Source organism: Echeneis naucrates, chromosome 1 (genome assembly GCF_900963305.1).
Source record: "Echeneis naucrates chromosome 1, fEcheNa1.1, whole genome shotgun sequence".
Lineage (NCBI taxonomy): Eukaryota > Metazoa > Chordata > Actinopteri > Carangiformes > Echeneidae > Echeneis > Echeneis naucrates.
Window position 1 is genome coordinate 11,231,774 of NC_042511.1, and position 22,705 is coordinate 11,254,478.

At 39.8% G+C, this 22,705-nt stretch overlaps 1 protein-coding gene across 2 annotated transcripts in view; it reads right to left on the reverse strand.

Moving 5' to 3' along the window:
* pkd1a (polycystic kidney disease 1a) overlaps positions 1-22,372 on the reverse strand; it is a 55,922-nt gene extending 33,550 nt beyond the window's left edge. The window contains exons 1-10 of one of the 2 annotated variants that reach the window (XM_029498431.1): positions 21,843-22,372; positions 7,927-7,998; positions 7,732-7,800; positions 6,295-6,366; positions 4,514-4,677; positions 4,116-4,363; positions 3,429-3,689; positions 3,147-3,315; positions 2,587-2,764; positions 531-739 (exon numbers count right to left, since the gene is read on the reverse strand). In XM_029498431.1, coding sequence (XP_029354291.1) covers positions 531-739; positions 2,587-2,764; positions 3,147-3,315; positions 3,429-3,689; positions 4,116-4,363; positions 4,514-4,677; positions 6,295-6,366; positions 7,732-7,800; positions 7,927-7,998; positions 21,843-22,120 — 1,720 coding nt within the window. In that variant the 5' untranslated portion in view covers positions 22,121-22,372. The remainder of the gene's footprint in view (positions 1-530; positions 740-2,586; positions 2,765-3,146; positions 3,316-3,428; positions 3,690-4,115; positions 4,364-4,513; positions 4,678-6,294; positions 6,367-7,731; positions 7,801-7,926; positions 7,999-21,842) is intronic. The other variant, XM_029498439.1, reaches the window with a different exon arrangement.
* Between the last annotated feature and the right edge of the window lie 333 nt (positions 22,373-22,705).

Sequence of the window (22,705 nt, forward strand, 5' to 3'; positions counted from 1 at the left end):
ACACCGACAAACTTTAGAAGTACAATTTCTAGCTGCAGACTTTTAGTTCCCTAGTTTGCATTTAAATACTGCAAAAGACTCAATGACTTTTTCTGCAGCTTTCAGAATTGTATGGCCTATGGAAAGTTTAATAAATGTAGTGTTTTATTACTTGGCAAATGCCATACATAAACCATGACAAATTGAAATATTCACAACAATGTGTGGCCTCTGGGAAGCAAAATGATAATTACCAAGAAGTTTGTTTTCATTCCTTCCTATCCATCTAGTCAGAAAATATTACCATGACAGAGGCAAATGTGTATCAGAATGAGTATAAGATGGACATTATTCTGATGTAATTGCAGTGCTGTAAGTAATGAGGGCCATCTCTGGATGCTTCATTTAAGAAACAAATTTGCACCAGATGTGTGTCTTACGTTTTTTGGGTTTTTTTTTCCATTTCATTATAGATTTTCTAGGTATTTGATCAACTTAATTGTTTTTTGTGCGCATGTGTCAGTGTGTCAGGTTAAATGCTCAGAGCTTACCTTCAGGTCTATACTGGCAGATATAGGCCCGTTTGCCATTGCATAGATGCAAACTGTTGTGACTGAGCTGATCAAGGGACACACACATGTTTCGGGAGTTCAGGGAATTTGGTGGCAGACCCTCTCCCTCCTGTGTCACTGTGCCATCCACCCAGTGCAGTTTTCCTGAAGAGCTGACATATCTCAAGCCCAGCCACACACCACGCTCTCTGTGGCAGAAATGAAAACACACTGTTTAGCACAGCAACAGCTTGACAATTGGTTTTGTGGCTGCTGACAGGTGAAGTATTACTTCCTTTACATGGAGAAAATACAGAAAGAGAGAGAGACCCTTATGCAGATATTACCAAATGTAAGCATTAAATGTCCACATGAAAGTATCCATATGTGAATTTGATTGTTCTGTCACAGAAAGAAACTTTACAAAACTCTTCTCAATACTTTCCTCTGTCACCATAGAAAGGTCTCTCAGTTTGTGACATTTTACTATGTGCATCATGTGCCAATCACTGATTCCAGGGAAGACGCAGCATGAAAATGGGCTCTGACGAACCCCAATAGGATGTCACAGAGCGATGTCAGATATTTAGCATGTCCCAGAGATTACGACAGACTGGTTTCTCACTGCACAAGTCCTCTAATTGCCTGCTCCACACCCCTCCCACACTCACCACTCGCAAACACTTCCACTCTGAAGCTATTTACTGAAAACAAAATGGTCTTCCCTCCAAAAAGTTCCTGTGAGCACAATATGATAAACAAGCAAGTAAAACAATTCCATCCCCAAAACTTCACCTGGATGAAAGCCATTTTTCTGTTTGTCTTCTTTCTTTGCCTTTTTATCTGATTTTTTCTTTTTTTTTTTTTCCCTTTCTTGAATGGCTAACTACTCACATCTGCGAAAATGACATCTAAAAGTGTGGACAGGGGTTAAAAAATACCAGCAGAGAGGGAACAAGAAAAAAGGGTCTTTCTTTAGAGAGAGAAAAAAAAGGGTTCCTTATATAAGTGAGGGGGTGGAGTAATACATGAGCAGACGAGGAGAAAGGGGATAAGTTCCATCTGCGGCAGGTTTTTTTCTTCTCTCATCCACTTGGAGGGCAGGGTCTCTACCCTCACATTAACACAACACCATGAACTGTGGACTCCTCCTCCCAGGGTGTTCGATTTGCAATGCAGCTGTGCTTTCACAGATGTGTTTTTGCAACCTTCTCGAACACCAAACACTGTGGAGGCCAGAAACTTTTTGACATAGCCAAATCCAAATCCAAATTGGCGTCCTCTCACAGTGCATCATATAGATGTGCAGTAAATACGGTGAAGAAAAACTGGGGAGACATTGGAGGCTGTTCTGAAAGCTGGGCCAAAAAATGGCTAAAGCTAATGGTACAATGCTATGATAAATAAAATAGCATTTCAGTAAAAAACTCTGTGAATTTGAATGAAATTCATTGTAGTAAATAATGAAAAGAAATCCCATTGTTAGCTGCCTCATGCCTGAACAGCACCTGAACATGCTTAAAACAGAAAGAGGCACATTCAATCAAATAATCCTGAAGGTTTGCACAGAGTTGAGCTGAAGAAAAACACATTTTACCACCATCCCTGTCCAAATCATACATATTTGTGATTGTCACTGGTTGAAAGTCCAACATCTGTTTTTGAGTGTTTGTTTTTGGTTTCAGTTCCGTTTCTTTGGCTATTGCTGCTACGAACAGACCGTAACATGGTGAGAACGACTAACTTTGTGATGAAACAGGATTTATACATTTTGTCAGAGAGCTGGCAAATTATCACTTCTTCATGCCAAGTTTCTGCAGAGCGTCTATTTATATGTTATGGTTAAATATACATATCAGTGTATGTCAGTATATGTATTTGTGTGTTCGGTCCACAACTCACCATGAGTTAGTAATTGTATTAAATGTTTATTGATGTAGATCAATAAACACAGGAAGAACGTACATTTTTGCTTTCACATTCAACTGCAATAAATAAATAAATCAGTGTGATGCAGGCCCCATTTCTGACCGTCCTAGAGGCAGAAAACACTCACTGTGTGACTTTGTGTGCCAGGAGGTTACGCAGTGCATCACTCCTGACTATTGCCAGATCCCCGCCGCGGTCTAAACACTGCCTTCGTGCATCGGGCCAGCTCAACTCCCCTTGAACTATCTGGAAACAGCTTGAGGTCTCGGCGTGGAACACCCCATCTTTTGGACAGTGAGGTGAGGCTGGCAGATGACAGACAAGTCACGTGATTTCGCAGATCTCTTTTAGACCCACTTGTCAGCAAAGATATAACTGCTAAAGAGACGATACTGGAAATAATTTACTGCTTGGAGTAAAATCTGAATATGCTTGACTTTTTACGCTAATTCTATGCTACATAATACACAAAATACAACACATCAGCTTGCACGTCACTGTAGTTACGTTATCAGATCCAGTATAGTTTAAGTATTATTAAAATCCATGCAATACCATTATTTCAATTACCATAGACTGCTAAATGTTACTAAACTGTTAAAACGCTCATAGTCAAGCCCATTCTGATAGGTTTATTATCTGTCCATCAGCAGAGTCATCAGCTGCTCAGAGTACAGTGTTGCTTACCTTTGGCAACTTGGACACCATCTTTGGTGATCTTCCAGTCGACAGCAACCCCCACAGAGCCCCAGCTGACAAGTGTGAAGTCGAGGCTCTTATTGGCCACAACAAGAGCAGGACAATGGAGCTCCAGTCTGGGAGGAACTGCCACAGTTACTTCTCCACGTGCAGAGACCTTAACATGCATCGACATGAACCAAAATATATTTTAATTAAAGGCCCGTACGCTGAATATGCTATAGAGTACATAAAACCTTGAACAGGAATTGAAAATGACTTCCTTGTCACCTCTTTGTGTCCGGCCCAGGCCATGACATTAACTGTATAATTTCCCGGAAGTCCATATTTATGAGTTGCTGTGGTCATCCCAGTTCCTGTTGTGTTGACCCGAGATGAAAGATCCCCAAAATTCCATGACAGCGTCACTGGTGTGACAGAGGAGGTGGCAGCAAAACTGATGAAGTCGTGGACACTTTGCAGGGGCAGACGCTTCAGTGAGATTGAGAAATTCACCACAAAAACATCATGCGCCAGAGTCCATCCACATTTCTGTGAATCAAAGGACACCATGGGAGGAAGAGCAGGTTTCTTTCTGGTATGCACAAGTATGTAGAAGTAAAAAGAAAGCGAGTACTTATGATAAGGGGTTTGTGGAAGAATATGAAACGCTCCATTTTAGAATCCACAAATCTTGATTTTCAGTGAGATTAGAAAATATCTTGTGAGTTTCTCTGAAGAGAAACTCTACAGGAAAGTGAATGTTAGCATGCAGGGAAGTCATTCCAGCCGCATAGGGAAGTTGTTGGGCGGTTATGAGGTGGTTTAGAGGAAATCCTGAATGATGTGTTTACAAAAGATGAATACACCAAGAGAATGAGGCCTTTAAAAGGGATGTCTGCATCAGGACCTACTCTTTCAGATGGAAACACTAAACATCTGAATGCATGTCAAAGGGATGCCTGCTGTGCTACATACCTTCATAACATGGGGGTTTGTACAGGCAGCAGAACACTGGGATTCACTGATGAAGTTTGGCTCAGAGTTTGTGCTGCAAAGACACTCCTGCCTTGCCCCCAAACCCCCATATCGGTGTGATGCAGCAAAACACACACTGTTGCATCGTTCACGAGTGAAATTTCCAGGTTTGGACGAAGAGAATATAACAAGCTCACTGCGTCCACCTCCACTACTGCTGTCCTCAAGACACCCTGCGTAATTCAGACCTGAAGAAGAGATAGAGAATTTAAAGGCTAACCTAGTTTATGTTCAAAACATCCATATTTTGTGTCATATATCATTTATAATCCAAAAGCAACAGAAACTGATATTTACATGAATTTTGTGACTTAAAAAGGTGTTAGTGTGTCCCATACCACAGGTGAGCACGCTGACATTGAGCAGGGGTTGCTGGTGGAGCTCAGAAGGGTGGTTGCAGAGCATGGCGTCCGGACGCCGTACACGCACGCCTTTCTCCTGGAGCCAGCTGACTAAACGAAACAGCTTGCAGTTGCACTCAAAGGGGTTGCCACTCAGGTCGCTATAGGAAAGGGAGGGGGATAATTTAGTGGATAGATAATGATGGGGCACAACAGCACAGGGAAGCTAAGTCCCGCCAACATCACAGTTAACAATGCATTATGCGCTAATGAAACTGGTATACCATCAATACTGATTCCTCCTTTTCTGCACCATGTGGGTAAATGGTACTTGTAATAATACAAACAGCTCAAGGAGGCACTTCTGAGTGACTTAAGATTCTGTGAAATAGGATACATGTGAGCAATTTAATGGAAAGGAGAAAATAGCAGGTGGATTGTGGACCTAAAATTACATCTGAATTGTTAGCCAAAGCAGAGATGGTAGTTTAAATGTAAATTTTTAGCTAAATATAAATGTCTTCAACAAACCACTTTTGGGTTTCAAGTATTTTTTTTATATGGTGGTCAAATTAGAAAAAGGAGTGCGAAACGAAGGATTTTTTATGAGCGCATCTTCACATGAACTTACATATATGTAAATTTTTTACCTGTTAACCAATTAAGATGAGCACAATGGCAGCAAATGAGTTGTTCTTACTGTAGAACTCCACAAATTTGTATATTTAAGCAAACTGTTAAAAGCTTACTTGTTCACATTAAATCAAAACACCTTTTAAAAGTCACTTGTTTCCTTTTTTTTTGTCTTAGTGGAGAAAATAATCTCAGTAGTAAACAAAACAGCTGGCTCCTGCCAAAAGCTTCAAAAGATGAAAATATAAAATAATAAATGTATCACATGATCTAGCGCACTGGCCACATATCTATTTTTGCTCAGAGTTAGAAAAGCAAATTTGGAATAACAGCAAACATCTGGAGGCAGCAGTCAAGAGCAAATCTGTTAATTACCTATTCACTGAAGTGTTACAACATTATAGGAAGATACAAAGAGTAGTTACATATGGCATGTTTGGAAAAGCTAGAGGGCACCTTATTAATAATAATAATGGTTTTGCTGCAGTTACATGTCCTGAAGTCATGACATTTATCATTCACTTGTTATTAACAGGAAAGCTGTCCATTTCCTGTTTCAACACGTTGGGATGTTCAACATAAAAAAAAAAGGTGCATTAATTTTAATGATGTAGGAAAGAAAGCCGGGGGATGGTGGTAAAGTGGCACAGACTATGAAAGGAAATTATGAGAAGGTAAGAAGCAGCAGCAACGGGAACAGTTGAGAAGGGCAATGGTGCAAGGCATGAAAGTGTGAGGACAGGGAGCACTATGAATGTGTAACATGTGTTTCATTTTGTTACTGACAAGCCTTTTTCACTCTTACAGATTCTGCAGAACACCAGTCCTTTTCTCATCTAAAGACCTGGTGAGGGATAATTACTACTCACTACCTCCCACTCCAGACTGGAATAAAGCTTCATTCATCCTGTGTGTAGGCGAGGTAACTGGAAAAACACTGCTTATTTAAGCATGTGTAATTAGATATATGTGTTTGTACATATGCTCCGTGCGTATGTATAAATAGGTACAAATTATTGTATCTGACCCATTATTTCATATCTTCAAATTTATCTAAAAACAAAAACCAATAAAAAAAAAAAAAAAAAACCCCAAAACAAAACAAAGAGACAGAAACTAACTAAAATTGCATGTTGATAACTTACATTTGTGTTAAATTGTACAGGTTATCACAAATTCTGTCTTCGATGGTGGTGATCTGGTTGTTGCTCAAGTCGCTGTGGAAACAAAACAGTCACATCACCGTTGAAATTAAAACAAAAGTGAGTCACTTTTTTCACTGCACTGATTTCTGACAAATACGCACCATACATATCACATTTTGGTGAAACTGTTGTTTCATCACTGAGTCAGTGGATGAATGTAAAACTCTTTTTCTATGTTATTATCCAATTGTAATCACGGTATGACTCAAGATCAATTTAAGATGTGGTTTTGTTGACGAAAAGGACATCCTCTGTAAAATGAAATGGCTGACATGACACGTTAGTCCCACATACTATGCCAGTGTTGGCTACTTATAGTCACAGAGTTTCATGGCGTCTGTCCTGTAGGAGTCCACCTACATAAACCTTGATGGTTTCAGACTTTATACAGACAGGTGTGTCTTTCCAAATCATTTCCAATAATAGGATCATTTCTCCAAAATATGATTTTACATTTACTTTTTTCCTAAAATCCAGTTGTGTGTTTCTCATCAAAGGGTATGAAGTGTATACTGATGAGGATTTTGATGAGGCGTAATGCTCTGAATAATGTATGAGTCAACAAAGAACTGAACAATGACATGAAAAAAAAACAAACAAACAAACAAACATTAATATCCCAAATAGTTAAAGTAGTTACTGATAGCATTTCAGACCTTTGATACCTTTGACTTTATTTGTCACTCCTTCCTCTCCCTTTCCCTCTACACTTATGATCTCCTTCTCCCTTCCTCGTTCCTCCATCCAGTAGGCTACATAATGGGGCCGTTGTGTGGTGGTTTTGGAAGGAACTGATGGAAACCGCCAAAGTCCTCTCTCATCACACACACACACACACACACACACACTAAAGACACACATATACAAACACACACACACACACGCTTAAACACCCATTCAATGGGTGGAAGAAATAAGGTAATGGATGGAGGAAGGGAGAGATGGACAGATGGAGAAAGGGAGAGACGGAGGTAGTGGGAGCCTGGAGCAGTAAGCTGTAATTGAACTTAATTGTGCAGTGTGCGGTGTGTCTGTGCATATGTGGGTATGTGTGTGTTTTTGTCAGTGCTCTCTGGTCCAGCTAGCTTACTCCTGGGATTTCTGCCTACTTAAATCCAGACTAAACCAATCCTTTCTCCCTTCTGCTTTCTTTTTCATTTCCACCACTCACAACAACTTTCCAGAATCATACGATTTTTTAAAGTCATTTTTTGGGGCAGTTCCACCTTTATGATAGTGACAGTGACAAAAACATTCAAGTACACAGAGGGGCTAGGGCGTGACATGCAGCAAAGGGCTGCAGGTTGGACCCAAGCCAAAGACACTGCGCTTACGATTGGATCTACCAGGTGAGCCACTGGCGACACTTGTACTCACAGGATTGACAGTGGTCCACTGCAAAATACCCCACTGGGGAGAACATTGATCCTATTCCCTTGAAGGTACCTGACAGATAGATGATATGGTACGCACATGTTATACATTTATATATAACTAACAGACTTAACAGAGATGCCGACTGATAAATACATAGATAGATTCGGTACAAATGTATACACTTTGCATACTCACAGCTCTCTGAGGCCAGTGAGATGATCTAACAGGCTGGTATCAAGGGAGGAGATGTGGTTCTTGGAAAGATCTCTGTGGAAACAAAACAACATATCCACATTTAAATGAATGTCGGGTGGTTGCATACATATACACTGACTTAGAGGCACACCATCATCAGGGGCGAGATGTAGTGTACCATATAACTCCACTGGAGAGGTGATAGAAAATGAAGAGAGAAAGTGAAACATTTATCTCACACAAAAAGAGCTACAGATAAATACAACCAGATGCTCTAAATATATAAGTGCATGTGCCAAAGAACACAATACTCAAAAGGGGAAAAAAAAATATTTTCTGGTAAATGTTGCCTTTGCTATGACACATAATAGCGCTGTTGTCAGCTAAAAATGGCATGCATAATAACTATTACAGATTTTTAGGCAGTACACAATAGTTGTTTTAAATGTTTGGCATTTGATTTTTACCAGTTATTTCAGTCACTGTTTTCAACAGCAAAAGGATCATTGAACTTACTCCTAACTCGTACAAGCTACCTCTGATATATTAATTGTTAGCAGTGAGTGACATCAAGGTTATTGCATAGACCCTAAAGCTATCAGCAAAAAAAACAATCATTCTTTCATTACATTTAAATAACGAAAGCCAAATAAATTAAAGAGAGACTCCAGTGGGTTTGTAGTATCATACATTAATAAAGTAGAGATAACCCACTCCTGTGTGTTGCTTAAAAAGAAAAGTGTTCTAATTTTCCCGCAGGCATTCATTATTTTCACAGACATGCCAAATAACAGAATGGTGTCTGAAAGGACACTATGCAGCTTAAATTCTTCAATGGGATTCAGGACATGCGAGTTGGGTAATGATATGATCAGCAGTTTCATTCAGAAGTTTTGGAGTTAGTGACATGATTTGTTTTTCCCCCCATCAACTGATAGTAAATAAACTCCTTCTGTGAGACCACAAATGAAAAGAAGCTAATTAAAAAAAAAAAATATTGCAAATGTCATTTGTACTCATTCAAATACGCATATGTATCGGCTTTCAGAAAACTGGGAGCATCCTTATTCAGCTGTCTGCAAAACAGCACACCAAGATGATGGCAGGTTTGGGCTTTATTTCCTCTAAACAGCGTTAAGATTATGTAAAAGAAAAGAATTGGTTGAAGTCAGTGTGAAACCAGTAGATAAATGAGTCAGGAAGGGAGAAAACCTAATTGGTTGAACTGTGCAGGTGAGTTGCCAAGAAAAACAAGGAGAGCAGAGGAAGCAGGACAGAGCCAAACTGAGTGTCTTCAGTCTCCTCTGTGAGCCTTCACAGCATAGCCTCAGCTGCACGTGAGAACGATGAGACACAAGGAGAAAGGAAGGGGAAAAAACATGAAGCCAGAGGTTATGAGAGGACAAAAAGCTCTGAGCGAGCACATGTGTTTGTGCGTGTAAAGTGGCAAGACAGTGCTGCACAACAGCAATAAGATGATACTGAGGATGTGCTGATGTGTGTTCAGAAAAAAAGTTCTCATTGCAGAAATTCATACATGAGTTTGAGAGTATGTGAATCCTCTTGCCTCTCTCTACTTTCTCTCTCACTCTTTCTTTGTGTGTGTGTGTGTGTGTGTGTGTGAACAGAGTCGGACGCCCATTCCCAAAAGGAAACATCTGTACATTCCAGACGAGCTGTGTAAGAAAGATGGAGAGCATGAGAGAAAGAGAGAGAGAGAGAGAGAGGGAGGGAGACAGAAGAGAAAGAAAGAGAGTCCTTCTCTGCAAAATCCATCAGCAGATGAAAAAGGACCAAAGAAGATGCTCCACCCACAAGCTGATCATTCACACATTAGGCTGACATTTCCTCTTATGTAATACCCAACATCAATTCAGGTGTGTGTGTGTGTGTGTGTGTGTCTGTACGTACTAATTGTATGAAAATTTTCTTTCTGAAAAAAAATACATAGATGATATCAGGTTTAGAGAGAAACTGTATTATATATATGTACACACACACTGTATATAGAGGTAGAGAGAGTGTGTGTTTAACATGACAATATACTGTGACCTTCACCATGTCTATTAGCAACAGGCTCCTGTTCTCTCTGCTACCTCTGGCCACACATGGTTTTACTTATTCTCTCTCTCACACACACACAGAGATATAGGCCTGGACGCTAACACACTAACAAATGTACGTGTGTGCGTGCGCACACACACACACACACACACACACACACACACACACACACACACACACACACACACACACACTACACATATGGTTTTGTTTTACTGACGGTGTGGCCAATGATCTAACCACTCCTTATAAGGCCTGTCTGGTGCCACTTATTCTGAGCCGGAGGATGAGAACGAACACACACACACACACACCTTATTGAGTACTTGGGCAAAGGGAATGACAACAGAAGATATGACTTAAGGAAAAGATAAGTTTGAAGAGAAAAAGACAAAGAAAGTCACTACAGAAGATCGATTTGGTTGGTTTGATTTCAATCTGTAGAAATTACAGCAAAAAAAAAAAAGTTTGTTGATTCATACAGTGACACCGGTGAGACAGATTGGTATCTGCTGCATCGGGGTGGCAAGTGTTGGTCTATCTGTCGAAGTCAGACAACGCCAGTGCTCCACTAACCTACTAAACACAGGCTGCTCTGTGGCTGCTTTCATCCTTCCCAGCAGCACTGCCCCATTCCCTACTTTCCCCACAGACTTCTATCAGTTTCTTTTTCCCTCTGCTGCTTTGTTTATACTCAGAGGCAGGGCCTGAAGAAGTGTGACAGGAAGGAGAGCAGGGCAAAAATAAGAGTATGTCTTAAATATGATGCAGTTGAGAAGGAGAAGGCAGGTGTGAAAATGAAGGAGTGGAGAAATTGGGAGTGAGTGGTTGAATGACACAGGCCAGACAAGGAGAACAATTGGCCCACTGTGGGCTGCCAGCCAGAACCTCATGCCTGAGACAAGAGTTGAGGGGGTGGACGAAACCTTAGGAGTAGCTGGGTACTTTCCCTCCTGCAAGAGAAGCGGGAGAATGAAATTAAGCGAATGCGACGAGGAGCTCAGGAAAGCGGGTCGTTGATTGAGCAGATTTGCTTTAAAGAGGCAAACTTCTTGCTGCGCACTCTGGCTGGCTTGGTCACAAGCACTCATCTCCTCTTTAGAACATTCTGTCCATTTTTTCCAGCTGCTGCTGCTGCCTGGTTGTCTGGTGTCCAGCTGGCAAGTGAAGGGCAGCTGTGTGCAGCGGTTTAACAGACATGGTCCAAAAAAAAAAAAAAAAAAAAAAAACAGACACGCACACACACACACACACTTATAAGTCAATACATAAAAGAAAAAAATATTCTGTGTCATTGTTGCTCACTCATTGGTAGATGAACCTGTGTGACTCCCACTTATTTTGAAGTCATAAACTGTGGTTTTAAACCAAAAATGGGTCTCAGGCCCCATGTACATTTTGGATTATGAAAAGGAAAAACAAAAAAACAAAAAACAAAAACAACTAGTTATTACTTCAGTGAAGTATAATTTCAGCAGAAAAGAGCCATCGGTCACTCTAGTTCATTGACAGTCAAATGGAAAAACTAAGAATCTAACACCTAATGAGTTAGGTTGGAAGTGTATACGTAAAAAAAGAGGCAAATAGCATAAAAAAAAAGAAAAAAAAAAGAAAAAAGAAAAAAGCCCTTGTAAAGATCGCTGACAAATGAGGAGTAAATGGAAACAAATGTTTTGAATAAACAGCAGCATGGTGGGACCTGCCTCTACTCCTCCTTGGCTTGTTTTATGTCTGACAGTGTAGACGCACCATTTGCACATTGCTGAAGTCTACTGTGAACTCAACAACAACAGAAGCATCTGCCAAAAAAACGTAGTGCAATGTAACACGCACCAGCGAGCTGTCATCAGCAAGGACTTCTTGAGCACTATCAAAGTGTCATATTGGAACAGAAGTCAACAAGTTCTTCAGGATAAAAGATAAAAATTTAAATAAGATCTACATAGTGAAATAATAGACGATTGTAGATGGAGCTGACAAAAAAAATAATAATAATACTACTAAAAATAATATAAGCTCTCATACTGGCATTTTGTAAATAAGTAGGTAGACAAAAGGCCATAAATCATCTAACCTAATAGAATAATAATGGTACTAACTTCTTTCTGTCCTCCACCTCAGGATCCTCACCCTTTTGTTGTTTTTAGAAATGCCACTTTGGTTCAGAACATGACATATATCTAGTCCTTATGCTTGGGAAGGAGGACTACAATTTGCATTCAAAATATCAGAAAAATCATAATCCAAGGCATAACCTAATATGATTGCACCTTTGAGCCATAGAAACATGGAAATTGAATGTTACATGTCGAACGCTACAATCGTGTGTTTTATCTTACGTCCACAAATTAAATTCGATTCTACCTAGCTTATTATCCTTATCTGGCACAATTACAGCCGGCCTCCAGCCATTCGTGTCTCACAGGCCGCAGCCTTGAGCTTTCGCCTGTTGTTAGCAGAAACTATCAGCAACCGTCAAACTTAATGCCCTGGTCCTGACCTTTTTAAATCAGTTTTGGACTTGTTTCTGGGCACATATTGGGCATGGAAACCCAGTAGGAATGGGACATTCCATAAACAAGGGCAAGAGTCATACTAATCTGCTAAAAATCACGAGGCTAATGCTGGCAGACTCAGAAGAAAGGAAAAGCACCCGTTATCCTGGTTTGGGAGTATTCATGCCCAAGGATAGTGCTACTTTTAACCTTGCAGTCAAATCAGTTAAATCTGATAATGCCTTATTGGGGTAGAAAGAACATGAAAAATACTTGCCATGGACAGCATGTCTTTAATTAGACTGTAGAATGTATTATTGTGGGATCATAAAAATGTAAAAGAAAATGATGTAATTAGTATTTATTTCATGTATTTATTGATGAACCATAGTCTTGGACAAGATAACTTTTTTTCCTGGATGAGAAGTGAACAGATTACGTTGGACAGTTCATAAGGCCAACTCGTATGTCCAATCAATTTGAATTCAGCTTAAGAGGTGGGCTGAGCGACTGACACTGCCATTCAAGGCAAAAAATGACAAATTCCTGTAAGAGTAACAACCATGCGTGACAACACATAAAAGGATATTGGCACCAATGCATAAGTTTGTTTATGTGAAACAGCTGATTTCGGGCATTACTGCATCATGCACTCACACAGGAGTTCACGCTTGCTAAATTAAGAATAGTTTAACATCATTTGAAATTCATAAAACATTCACATTTAAGTACTGTTGTATAAAACTGACAAAAAGTTTTCATTTATATATATTTGTAGCCTTGAACTAACAGTGTTTTTATGCATCTGGCCTGAGGCAATCAAAACATGTGTGCAGGGAGTTCTAGAAAAGAGCACTATGGTCTAATTTATGTTATGCTAATGTTACATTTATGTAAAAGCGGAAAGCTTCGCATAAACCAATGAAATGAACGAATGAAATAGAAGAAAGGAAGTGAGCAGAGGCACATTAATGAGTTGTCATACGGGAGTCAAATAAGCGACTAACAACAGAAAAACAAGTAGAGCAGACAGCACAGAGGTCTGCTGTCTGCTCACCCTGACAAACACTGGGACATCTTCAGCTTGCTTCACTCTTTGAGCCTTGAGCTTAAACATAGTGTGCACCACTTCAGCCTTTTCTGCACTCACTCAGTTCACTGTGCTCGCTGCTCATTCTGCTTCTGTTGCGTCAGTGTCATCTGGTGCTTTCAGGTTCAAGAGCATGAAACGAAGGCTTTTTAAGCTTCCCTCCTGCACAAGTTGAGAAACGTCAGCCCTCTGTACACTTACAAATGTGAGGATCGAATCCCACTTTTCTTTTAATTGAGAGTCCAAAAATGATAAGGTATATGAACTGCATGTACATTTCCTGTTGAGTATTGGCTGCCAAATCGTGCACGCCTTAACATTAAAACTAAAATGCAGGCTTTTCATTAGGAATACAGCCGATATCAGGACATTGAATGAAAATTTTACTTACTGCTGTTTGACATTTCATTTGAATTTTGCAAAGCTATTCCACAGTTTAGTGGCTAGAAATACAGCACTCTCCATTTTCACCATCAAAAGTCCATACTAATACAGTATTTAGCCCAGACAAGAGCAGGAGCTGCTGCTCCATATTATCTTTAAATGAGTGACTCTCTGTTCCCAGGGAACAGGCCACACAGACAAAGAGTGCAAGCCTGTAGTCTTGGCTGCTTATATCTAAATGGAGGAAACAAAATTTAATTATTATTCTGTAGATAAAGTAACAAAAAGGAGACTAAAGATGTGGTTGTTTTCTCAAGCCACGGCAAAAGTCAGATGTTTTCTTTCTCACTGTCAAATACACTCAAGTCCAAACAATACAATTTTAATTTGACTGTATACAAAACATTCCTCTTTGGGGAATTAATTATTTAGAGGTTTTAAAAGCTAAAAAAAAAAAAAAAAAAAAAAAAACTAAACAGCTCAACTTTAAATAATCCTGAATGAATCTCTTCCGTTTTTGGATATCCTCCTTAAACTTTTCCTTTTTTTAATTCATCTTCACATCAATAGACAAAGTAGAGACAATTAGTAAAGCAGGTTTACAAAGAAATGCTTTACACCTAAACAGACACTGAAAAATGAAGAGTGAAATGAACAAAACTACACGTTGACAGAACATCAGACAGCAGCGCAACAGGAGTAAGAATCATTGATCAAACACTAAGTCAGCTTCAAGCTGCATGCTGTCATTTGTGTGTTTGCACATGAAACAATATTTGTACGTACATTTTAATTTCACATTGTTTATACATCACAGATAAAAGGAAATTCAGACTTAATCCTTGACTCAACAATGAAGGACGAGATTAGAACTACCCAATAACGACAAAAGGAAACTAAGATCTGTGTGGGGCTTTAACTGCCTCAGAACAGAGATACTGTCACCAAGACACACCCCGCTGTTTATGTTCAGACTCCAGTCAGGCAGTGTTCCTGTGATCTGGAGGTTCCAGCCTTCATAGAGCCAGAAGTCTCTCTTAGGAGAAAGATATGCAGCAAACCTCACTGCACAATGTGAGGGACACATAATTTAGAAAAAAATAAAATAATAATAATAATAAAAAAAAAAAAAAAAAAAAAAAAAAAATCACTGGATGGGGCATATCATGACTAAGCCCATTAAACATATCACACAGACCCCCACAAGTAGTGTTTTCTCTATTGATTTGTTTTTTATTTTACTGAATGAATGAATCTTCTTTCTTTTTGCCTCATCTCATCACTGAGATGTTGCAATATTGTTCATCTGACATTTATGTAAATGAAGCATAATGAACTGATTAGCCTCAACACAGGAGAGATAGCTTCTTAAAATATGCTGGGCTGTCTTTGCAGCTGCAAACACTTGTTTGTGTTTTCCTCAGAAGGAACCAGGAGTCTGCTACAGTTGCCAGTCTACTAGATGAATCACTAATGCAGCTCTAATGTAAAAATGCCTAGACCACTTCATAATCATCCCCAAGTTCAGGAGATAAATATTAGCTGTTCTGGGGACAATCACGTGCATCTTTCACAGCTGCCATACTGAATTACTTTAATTAAGGAGTAATGTTGAAGGTATTAAGGTGTATTTTACAGTGTTTGTGGATTCAGTGTCAGATTGTCTGTTCCCATTTCCCAGCAGTACAAGCAATTGTACAAGCTTTGCTAACTCGTGCTGTTCTGTTCCATTTGTCACAGCATGTTTCTCTTTTGTATGTCAAGACTCTTATATACAGCTTCAACCTACCACACGTGACTAAATGCAATCAAATGGTCATACGTAATATCTATTCAATATTCCATGTAGGTCTCACAGGCTCTCTGCATGTACACATCAGTAGTCTGTTTCTCACGGCATCTTTAGTGCATATATTGTATGACACACTCACACTCTGGAGAAAGCTGTGAAGGATGGCTGGCTATAAAAGCTGCTTAAATTCAGCTAGTTTCAAAGGTTTCAGTGAAAGATGATTCCTGAAATAGCTACAAAAACTTGCAGGATAATCCCTTTCTCCATTTCTCCAAAATCCAAGGAGCTTCTAACTTTATTTAGGTATATGTTTTGATACAGCTGTTAAATAAATACAGTCTTGGATGGACTTCAGAATGCTGGATTATGTGGATGAATTTATATCTGAAATTTGGAAACTCATCATCTTTCAGAGTCTCTGCTCCAAACTTTATCAATTAGTGTGAGTGTTTTGAATTCCAATCTTACCTTACACGTGGACTGTCACTTTAAAAAGAAACCATTACTCTCATAGTCTGGTGCACAACTTGTTTTGGAACAATTAAATAGCGTCAAATTCTGGCCACCAAACCCAAGCTTCAAATATTAATATGCAGACTGCTCATTTATGGCTTGACATAAAAGCAGCCAATTAAATAAACTTGTAATAGACAGTGATGCTTTGTAGTTAGTGTGATGGAAGAGCTAGTGCAAGAAAGTTTCCACTGTGAACTCGTACTCAGACAATTTAAAATGAGGCACAACAAAAGAGTTCCCTCTGTACATACAAGAACAAAAGCCTGATATCGCAAGCGTGGTTCAGCCAACAGCACTGGCACTTACTGTAAGAAATGTAAAGTCTATTTTATGCTCCCTGTTACCTTGTTTGTTCCTTTTCAAGATTTTCCATCTGTGAACACAACACATCTGGGAGAGGTTTGGCAGGAAAGATCGTCGTCAACTGAGTCTCAGAGTATGACACAGCAGTCTAATTTAGTAGGAAGTTGTTCGTTTAAAAAGAGTTGCAGTGCAACAAACTTAAGAACGCTTCTCGGACAAAGGATAACTTCAGCATAGTGGATGTTGCATCACCTAAACACAAACACACACTAACACACAGACACACACACTAAAATGAGCTCTGTCTTCAGCCTGCTGTGTAACCACCACCACTTCAGTGAGTTAATAATGAACCACGACAGCTCTGTAGCCAACACACACACAGACACACACACAGGGAAAAAGAAGAGGAGGCCATAGAGCCGTCTCGTCGTCTTCTTCTCTCCCCGTTTCTTCCTCCTTCTCTTATTTACGACTTTCTGGAATGTCTGTGCTTCTGTGAGTGATGTCACTAGTAACTATCGCTATGGTAACACAACAAATTCCCCCCTCGCATATGGCCCGTACATTCAATCTTTCCTTCCCCACTTCATTAAAGTCAGTGTGTGTGTGTGTGTGTGTGCGTGTGCACGTGGATAATAACCACCGCTGCATCAGGAGAGGACAGAACGATCGCAAAAAAAAGTCGAATTTGAGATTGAGTCTCGTCTTTTCTGACAGCTGCGAAGCCTCATGACCCAGTGAGAAGACAAGTGCTCCTTGTAAATAGACAAAAGAACATCGCCATGTCTGCAGTGTGTCTGTGAGCGACTGTGTGTGTGTGTGTGCGCGCGCGCGCCCATCCCACTGTCATGGTAACACTAAAAAATTATCTAGAGCAGGGCAGAAAGGACCAGGATGTGTGAGACCAAGCTCAGGTAGATGAGGTTTCACTGCCAAAGGTAAGGCACAATTTGTTTTTGAAACTAATTAATTTCTATACTTTGTTACTTGGTATAACTAGTAAGTTAGTCTACATTTTAGTTAGTCAATATTTTCAGTTTGCCTACATCCAAAGGGAACAGGATTACAGTGTACAATCAGGCCAGCAGCTCTGTTCAATTTACGCGACACATTTCTTTAACCCTAATACTAACATGCTCTTACTGTGAGACACCATAACCTGGATAGAAGTGGTGGCCGAATAACCAACCAATTGACAGTTCCTCTGTGAATATGTGCAGTATATAACAATATGAAAAAAGTTGCCTTCTTCATATATATATTAAAAAAAAAAACAAAAAAACAACAACTTTGGACATAACATAAAGTCTTTTGTTAGGTTTTTTCCCCCCTTTTGTAAATATTATAAAACTTCAAGGACCCGTACTGTTCTTAGAGTGCAATTTCATTTCCTTTCTAGCTGACTTGGAATTTAAATGTGGAAAGTACTATTTACAGAAAGGGTGAAATGGCTTGGAAAATATAACAAGGCCATTGTATGTAAGGACATTTGCTTTTGCAAAATACTAACAATGGTGCCCAAAGCTACAAAAAACAGTGAAAAGGAGGTGGACATTTGAACTGCTAAGTGGTCACATTAGGCACAGACGCATTATATTAAATTTCATGTTGCTTTTGCAACATGTGCACTCTGCTGTGTTACCTCAGCCACTTCCACTGTGATCTAATTATATCTGTGTCACTGTACAGTAGTTTTAGACAGATGTTGACTGACTTTCTTGTTTATTTTCCAATCAGTGCATTTCCCGAAAGTGACTTCAGAGATGCATAAGTGTTAAGATTTTTATTGTGTGTGGGTCGAAACAGATGAACTTGTGTGTAATGAGTATGCTTTTCTCCAAAGACATGCAGCAATATGTTAAAACACTTCACTACCACTGGATGATATTTTTTTTTTTGCATTTAGATCTTTAGGGGAGAGTGGGGAGAGTATCTTGTGTTTAACAAAAAATAAATAAATAAAAAAAATAAAAAATTAGTCATTTACATATAGGCCCTTTCCTATTCAGTGATATGATAACCCGAACTGTAATTTATCTTCGCAATCAGTTTTAACATTACCAAAATTGCAAGATGGCCAAGTGCAATACCGAAATTGCAGAAGCTGCAAAAAAACTAAAATAAATTTTAAAAAAAATTGCAGGAGCAGCATTTAAAAAAAAAAAAGAAAAAGAAAAAAAAAGTAAAATAATGTCCTTTTTTTATTGAGCATTGTTAACCTTAAGCCTTGTGGCGCTCCAGACATAATGGTCTACAACTCATTTTCACCAAATGTAAAGGAACATGTTTGGTAAAAATCATATCTTTATTTTTAGTTTTTTTTTGTGAAAATGAAAAGTAAAAACAACCACTTTTGCTGATATCACAAAGGAATTTTTTCTTGCTTTCATGTGGCCATAATTTAGATTAAAATGCATAATATATTACATTACATTAATATTACAAGCAACAGGACAACAGTTACCACTGCACGGTTCCTAAGACATTATAAATATTTTACCTAGAATTAAAATTCTGTCAAAATCTTCTCGGAATAAATTTTACTGCACAGCTCAAAATTTCTTTGTAAATGTGCAGATTAGAACAAGAATTTTCAGCAGTAACTCAGCTATGCCTTATCCTCTTTTGTCTCTCTGCTGCTCTCACGCTGCCTGGAAGCGAGAATAGCAACAGATTAAGGTCACATTTCATTGCTGATATTATTCTAATACATGATTTTCAGCTTTCATATCTGAAAGAAAATGATTTAAAGCACAGCACGGTTTTTGATTTATTTGCTGCAAAAGTATATGAATGACAAAATAACTGTATAAAAATAAGTTGAATGTCTGTCAGTATGACAGCACAGATTTTCCTGCATTGCCTTCTGGTGAACCTGGCCTAAAAAAGAAAGAAAAAAAAAAGCCAAACATCATTTTACTGAGGGGAGATTAATATTGCATGAGTCCCTCAGGTGCTTTTGATAAGGAATTGTTCAAATAAAATAAAAAAATAAAAAAAAGCCAAAAATTGGTTCAATGGATTTGAGTTGCTGCTATCTTGTTAATACATCTTTGTGTTTGTGACTGGTGGCTGACAAAAACAGGCAACTGAATATACAATGAAAGTAATTGTTTTGTCTGCACCTCCTCAGAATCAAATAATGGCAATGAAAGAAAATGCAGTTAAGTCCATGAACAGCAAAGAAGTGCAGTAGCACACAGTGTTAACCTTAGGCAGAAAGCAGGGCTTACACTCAGTCCACCTGAGTGACTAAACCACTTGTAGATAAACGTCTGGTCCATGTCACTCACTCACAACACCTTTCCTGGTTGATGTTTAAAGGACATCTCTGTTCTGTGAGCAGCTTGGTAACAACTAATCAAGTTGTTTTTCAGGGTTTGTGTTGTCCGCAAGGTCTGACATTCACACACACACACACACAACGGTGCCAAAAACAAACTGGAGGGAAGCCAAAGACCTGCAGTAGTCGAAACAGATCAGTCATTCACTCATATTTATGGAGATGGACCCTCCAGATTGATGTGACCTTTCCCACAGGTCCCAGGCCACATCTTTAAGCCTTGAGTAGTTGTGGCCTGAAATACATATTGATGTATAATCTTCCCACCTCTCACACTACTAAGATACTGACTCGAGGAAAAGATGCGAATGCATTCATGGCAGCAATGAATGATCAGCAAACTTGTTCTGTGATGAGAAAAGGCTCGGGATGACTTAAGGAGACCTAACTTTGTCATACATTATATCTCTGAGTCCCACACTCTCATCTTTCCACCACAGGCAGTGTCCAGGCAATTGCAACTTTAAGATCTATTTCTTAAATAATGAGCAGATAGGTAGCAGGCCAAGCACTGCCTGTAGCATTTCCAAAATGAATAGATACGGGTTTTCCTGATCTCAGCTGGGTGTCTCATGCCGCCATAGTTGGCCATGAAATCAGACTTAATTGAAAGTAAAATATCTGATTTTTATTCCATTCTTCTGCTGATAGAGTGGGAACAGGAAACAAGAGGCCACATTAGCAAACAATGTAGTTCAGCACTCGTTCACCTCTGCAGTCCGCTGCTTGAATAGCAGAACCACTGAGGTTTATCTTGACTAATACAATTAGTCCTCCAAAAGAGTCTGAAGTGATTAGAGACATGGAGGTCTGTCTCTAATTAGGATCACAGCTGGAGGGGCACTTTTCCTCTCTTATGCAAATACTATTACCAAATGCCAACTGATATTAGGGAACCCTGTTGAGATGGAAGTGTAGATTAACGGATAATACCGTTCACATGCCTCTGACTACTTTGTGAACAACTTTCTAGGTTTGTTTACTGAGAACTATTAAATAATATAGAGTTCCATAACAATGTGCATTATCGCAGACCTGGTAGAGACAATAAATCTGTAAGTTAAGTGAGAGAGGTTAGTTAAAGGGGAAAAAAGTAACTGATAACACATGGCTTCCGTTGGAGCAGAACACAATGTTCTCGCTGCAGCAGAACCAGAGGCGGAGAACGGATCTGCACCTTAAACACCAGCTTCACTGCTCTGGTGACCAGCTCCTTTTAAGCTACCAAAGCGAGACAGAAACATGCACACACTGACAACGCTAACTCACACTAGGCCTCTGATACAGTCCTGGGCCTCAAAACGAAAAACAAAACAAAATGGTAAGATCCAAGTTAAGAGAAAGTGCTGTTTCATTTATCATCCTTAAGCATACCCACTAATGTCTATATACTTATATCCACAAGTATGTCTCCTTCATTTCTTACTTTTTTGTTCGTTTCTTCCATTCATCAACATACACTGGCGCACAACGCAGGTTTGGTATTCAGTAGTCAAGCAGCACTAATCCAATCACCACGTCTGTATGATGTCAATCTTACTACTGTCAGAGGTTGAGAAAAATACCAACAACTGTTTTTCAACACCAAACGGTGACACACTCATTTGGTGAGTTTGCTGAGCCAACAGCACAGGACAAGCCAGACTGACTCAGTGCTTATGTCTCATTATTCTGGTAACTTTCTTTAAATGGACTAATCCACCTATCTATCCATCTTATCTATCTACGGCCAGCATTCACTACATTTTTAGATGCTGCAAACAAACAGGGATGTAGAAAACACACTTGGTGAACCAGGCTGCACCACAACCGAGACATTTAGTAGGCAAAAAGCTGTGAGGGGAAAACAGTTGCTTCTTTGTGTGTGTGTTGAAACTTTTTCCCCAGTTAATGTCCATCCTCTCCTCCCCAGCCTGTCGTACTCACAGCACGCTGGTGGCCGGCGGGACGTCGGCCGCCGATGGGGCCCTCTCCAGTCCGAGGTTGGAGCAGTTGACGGCGCAGGACTGCGGGGGCCCCGCCGCGGGCGCGCAGCTGCAGTTGACGGGACAGGGGCCGCAGCTCCTGCCGCCGTCCCCCGGCGGCCCGGAGCCCCACACCTCCAGGCAGCAGAGCGCCACAAGCAGGCTGGAGAAGAAGCTATACCTCGGTGCGCGGACGCCATGTTTTCGCTTGGATAAAGTGTGTCCATTTCCACAAGGCATAGCTCACTCACATCTCATCGCCTCTGCTGGTGTAAGTCCTCTCAGTGTGGGAAAGCACGAAACACGGCCCTTTTCCAGGCGTTCATGTGAGGAGGCGAAAACAGGAGAAGGGACGGATGCCTGTTCTTTCCTTTCCTTTTTTTTTTTTTTTTTTTTTTTTTTTTTTTTAATTTTTTGGTCTGGTCCCTTTCGTTTTCCCCTGACTTACAATCGGGTCCCCTTCCTCTGAAAATCTAACGGAGCTTCCCCAGATTGCTTTTCAGGGAAAAAAAAAAAAAAAAAAAAAACTTTTGGAGAACTTCCTCTCTCCTCCTCCTCCTCCGGTCCACTTCCTGCAGTTCACCGAGCCGCCGCTGAGAGCTGGCACTCCGCCTCACGGCTTTGTTGGCTTATTTAACAGGCCTAATCACTGTTATCCTGCTCTCAGCTGCAAATCAAACAGGGGGAACGCCTGCTAATGCTCAGAGGTAAAAATATGTTCACGCTTGAATGAAATAAGAGTATTCTAATGATGCTGACTGAAAAATTATCTAAAAGTAGATAAATAAAATATGCGTTTCATTAAGTCTGCATCTAGAGTAAACA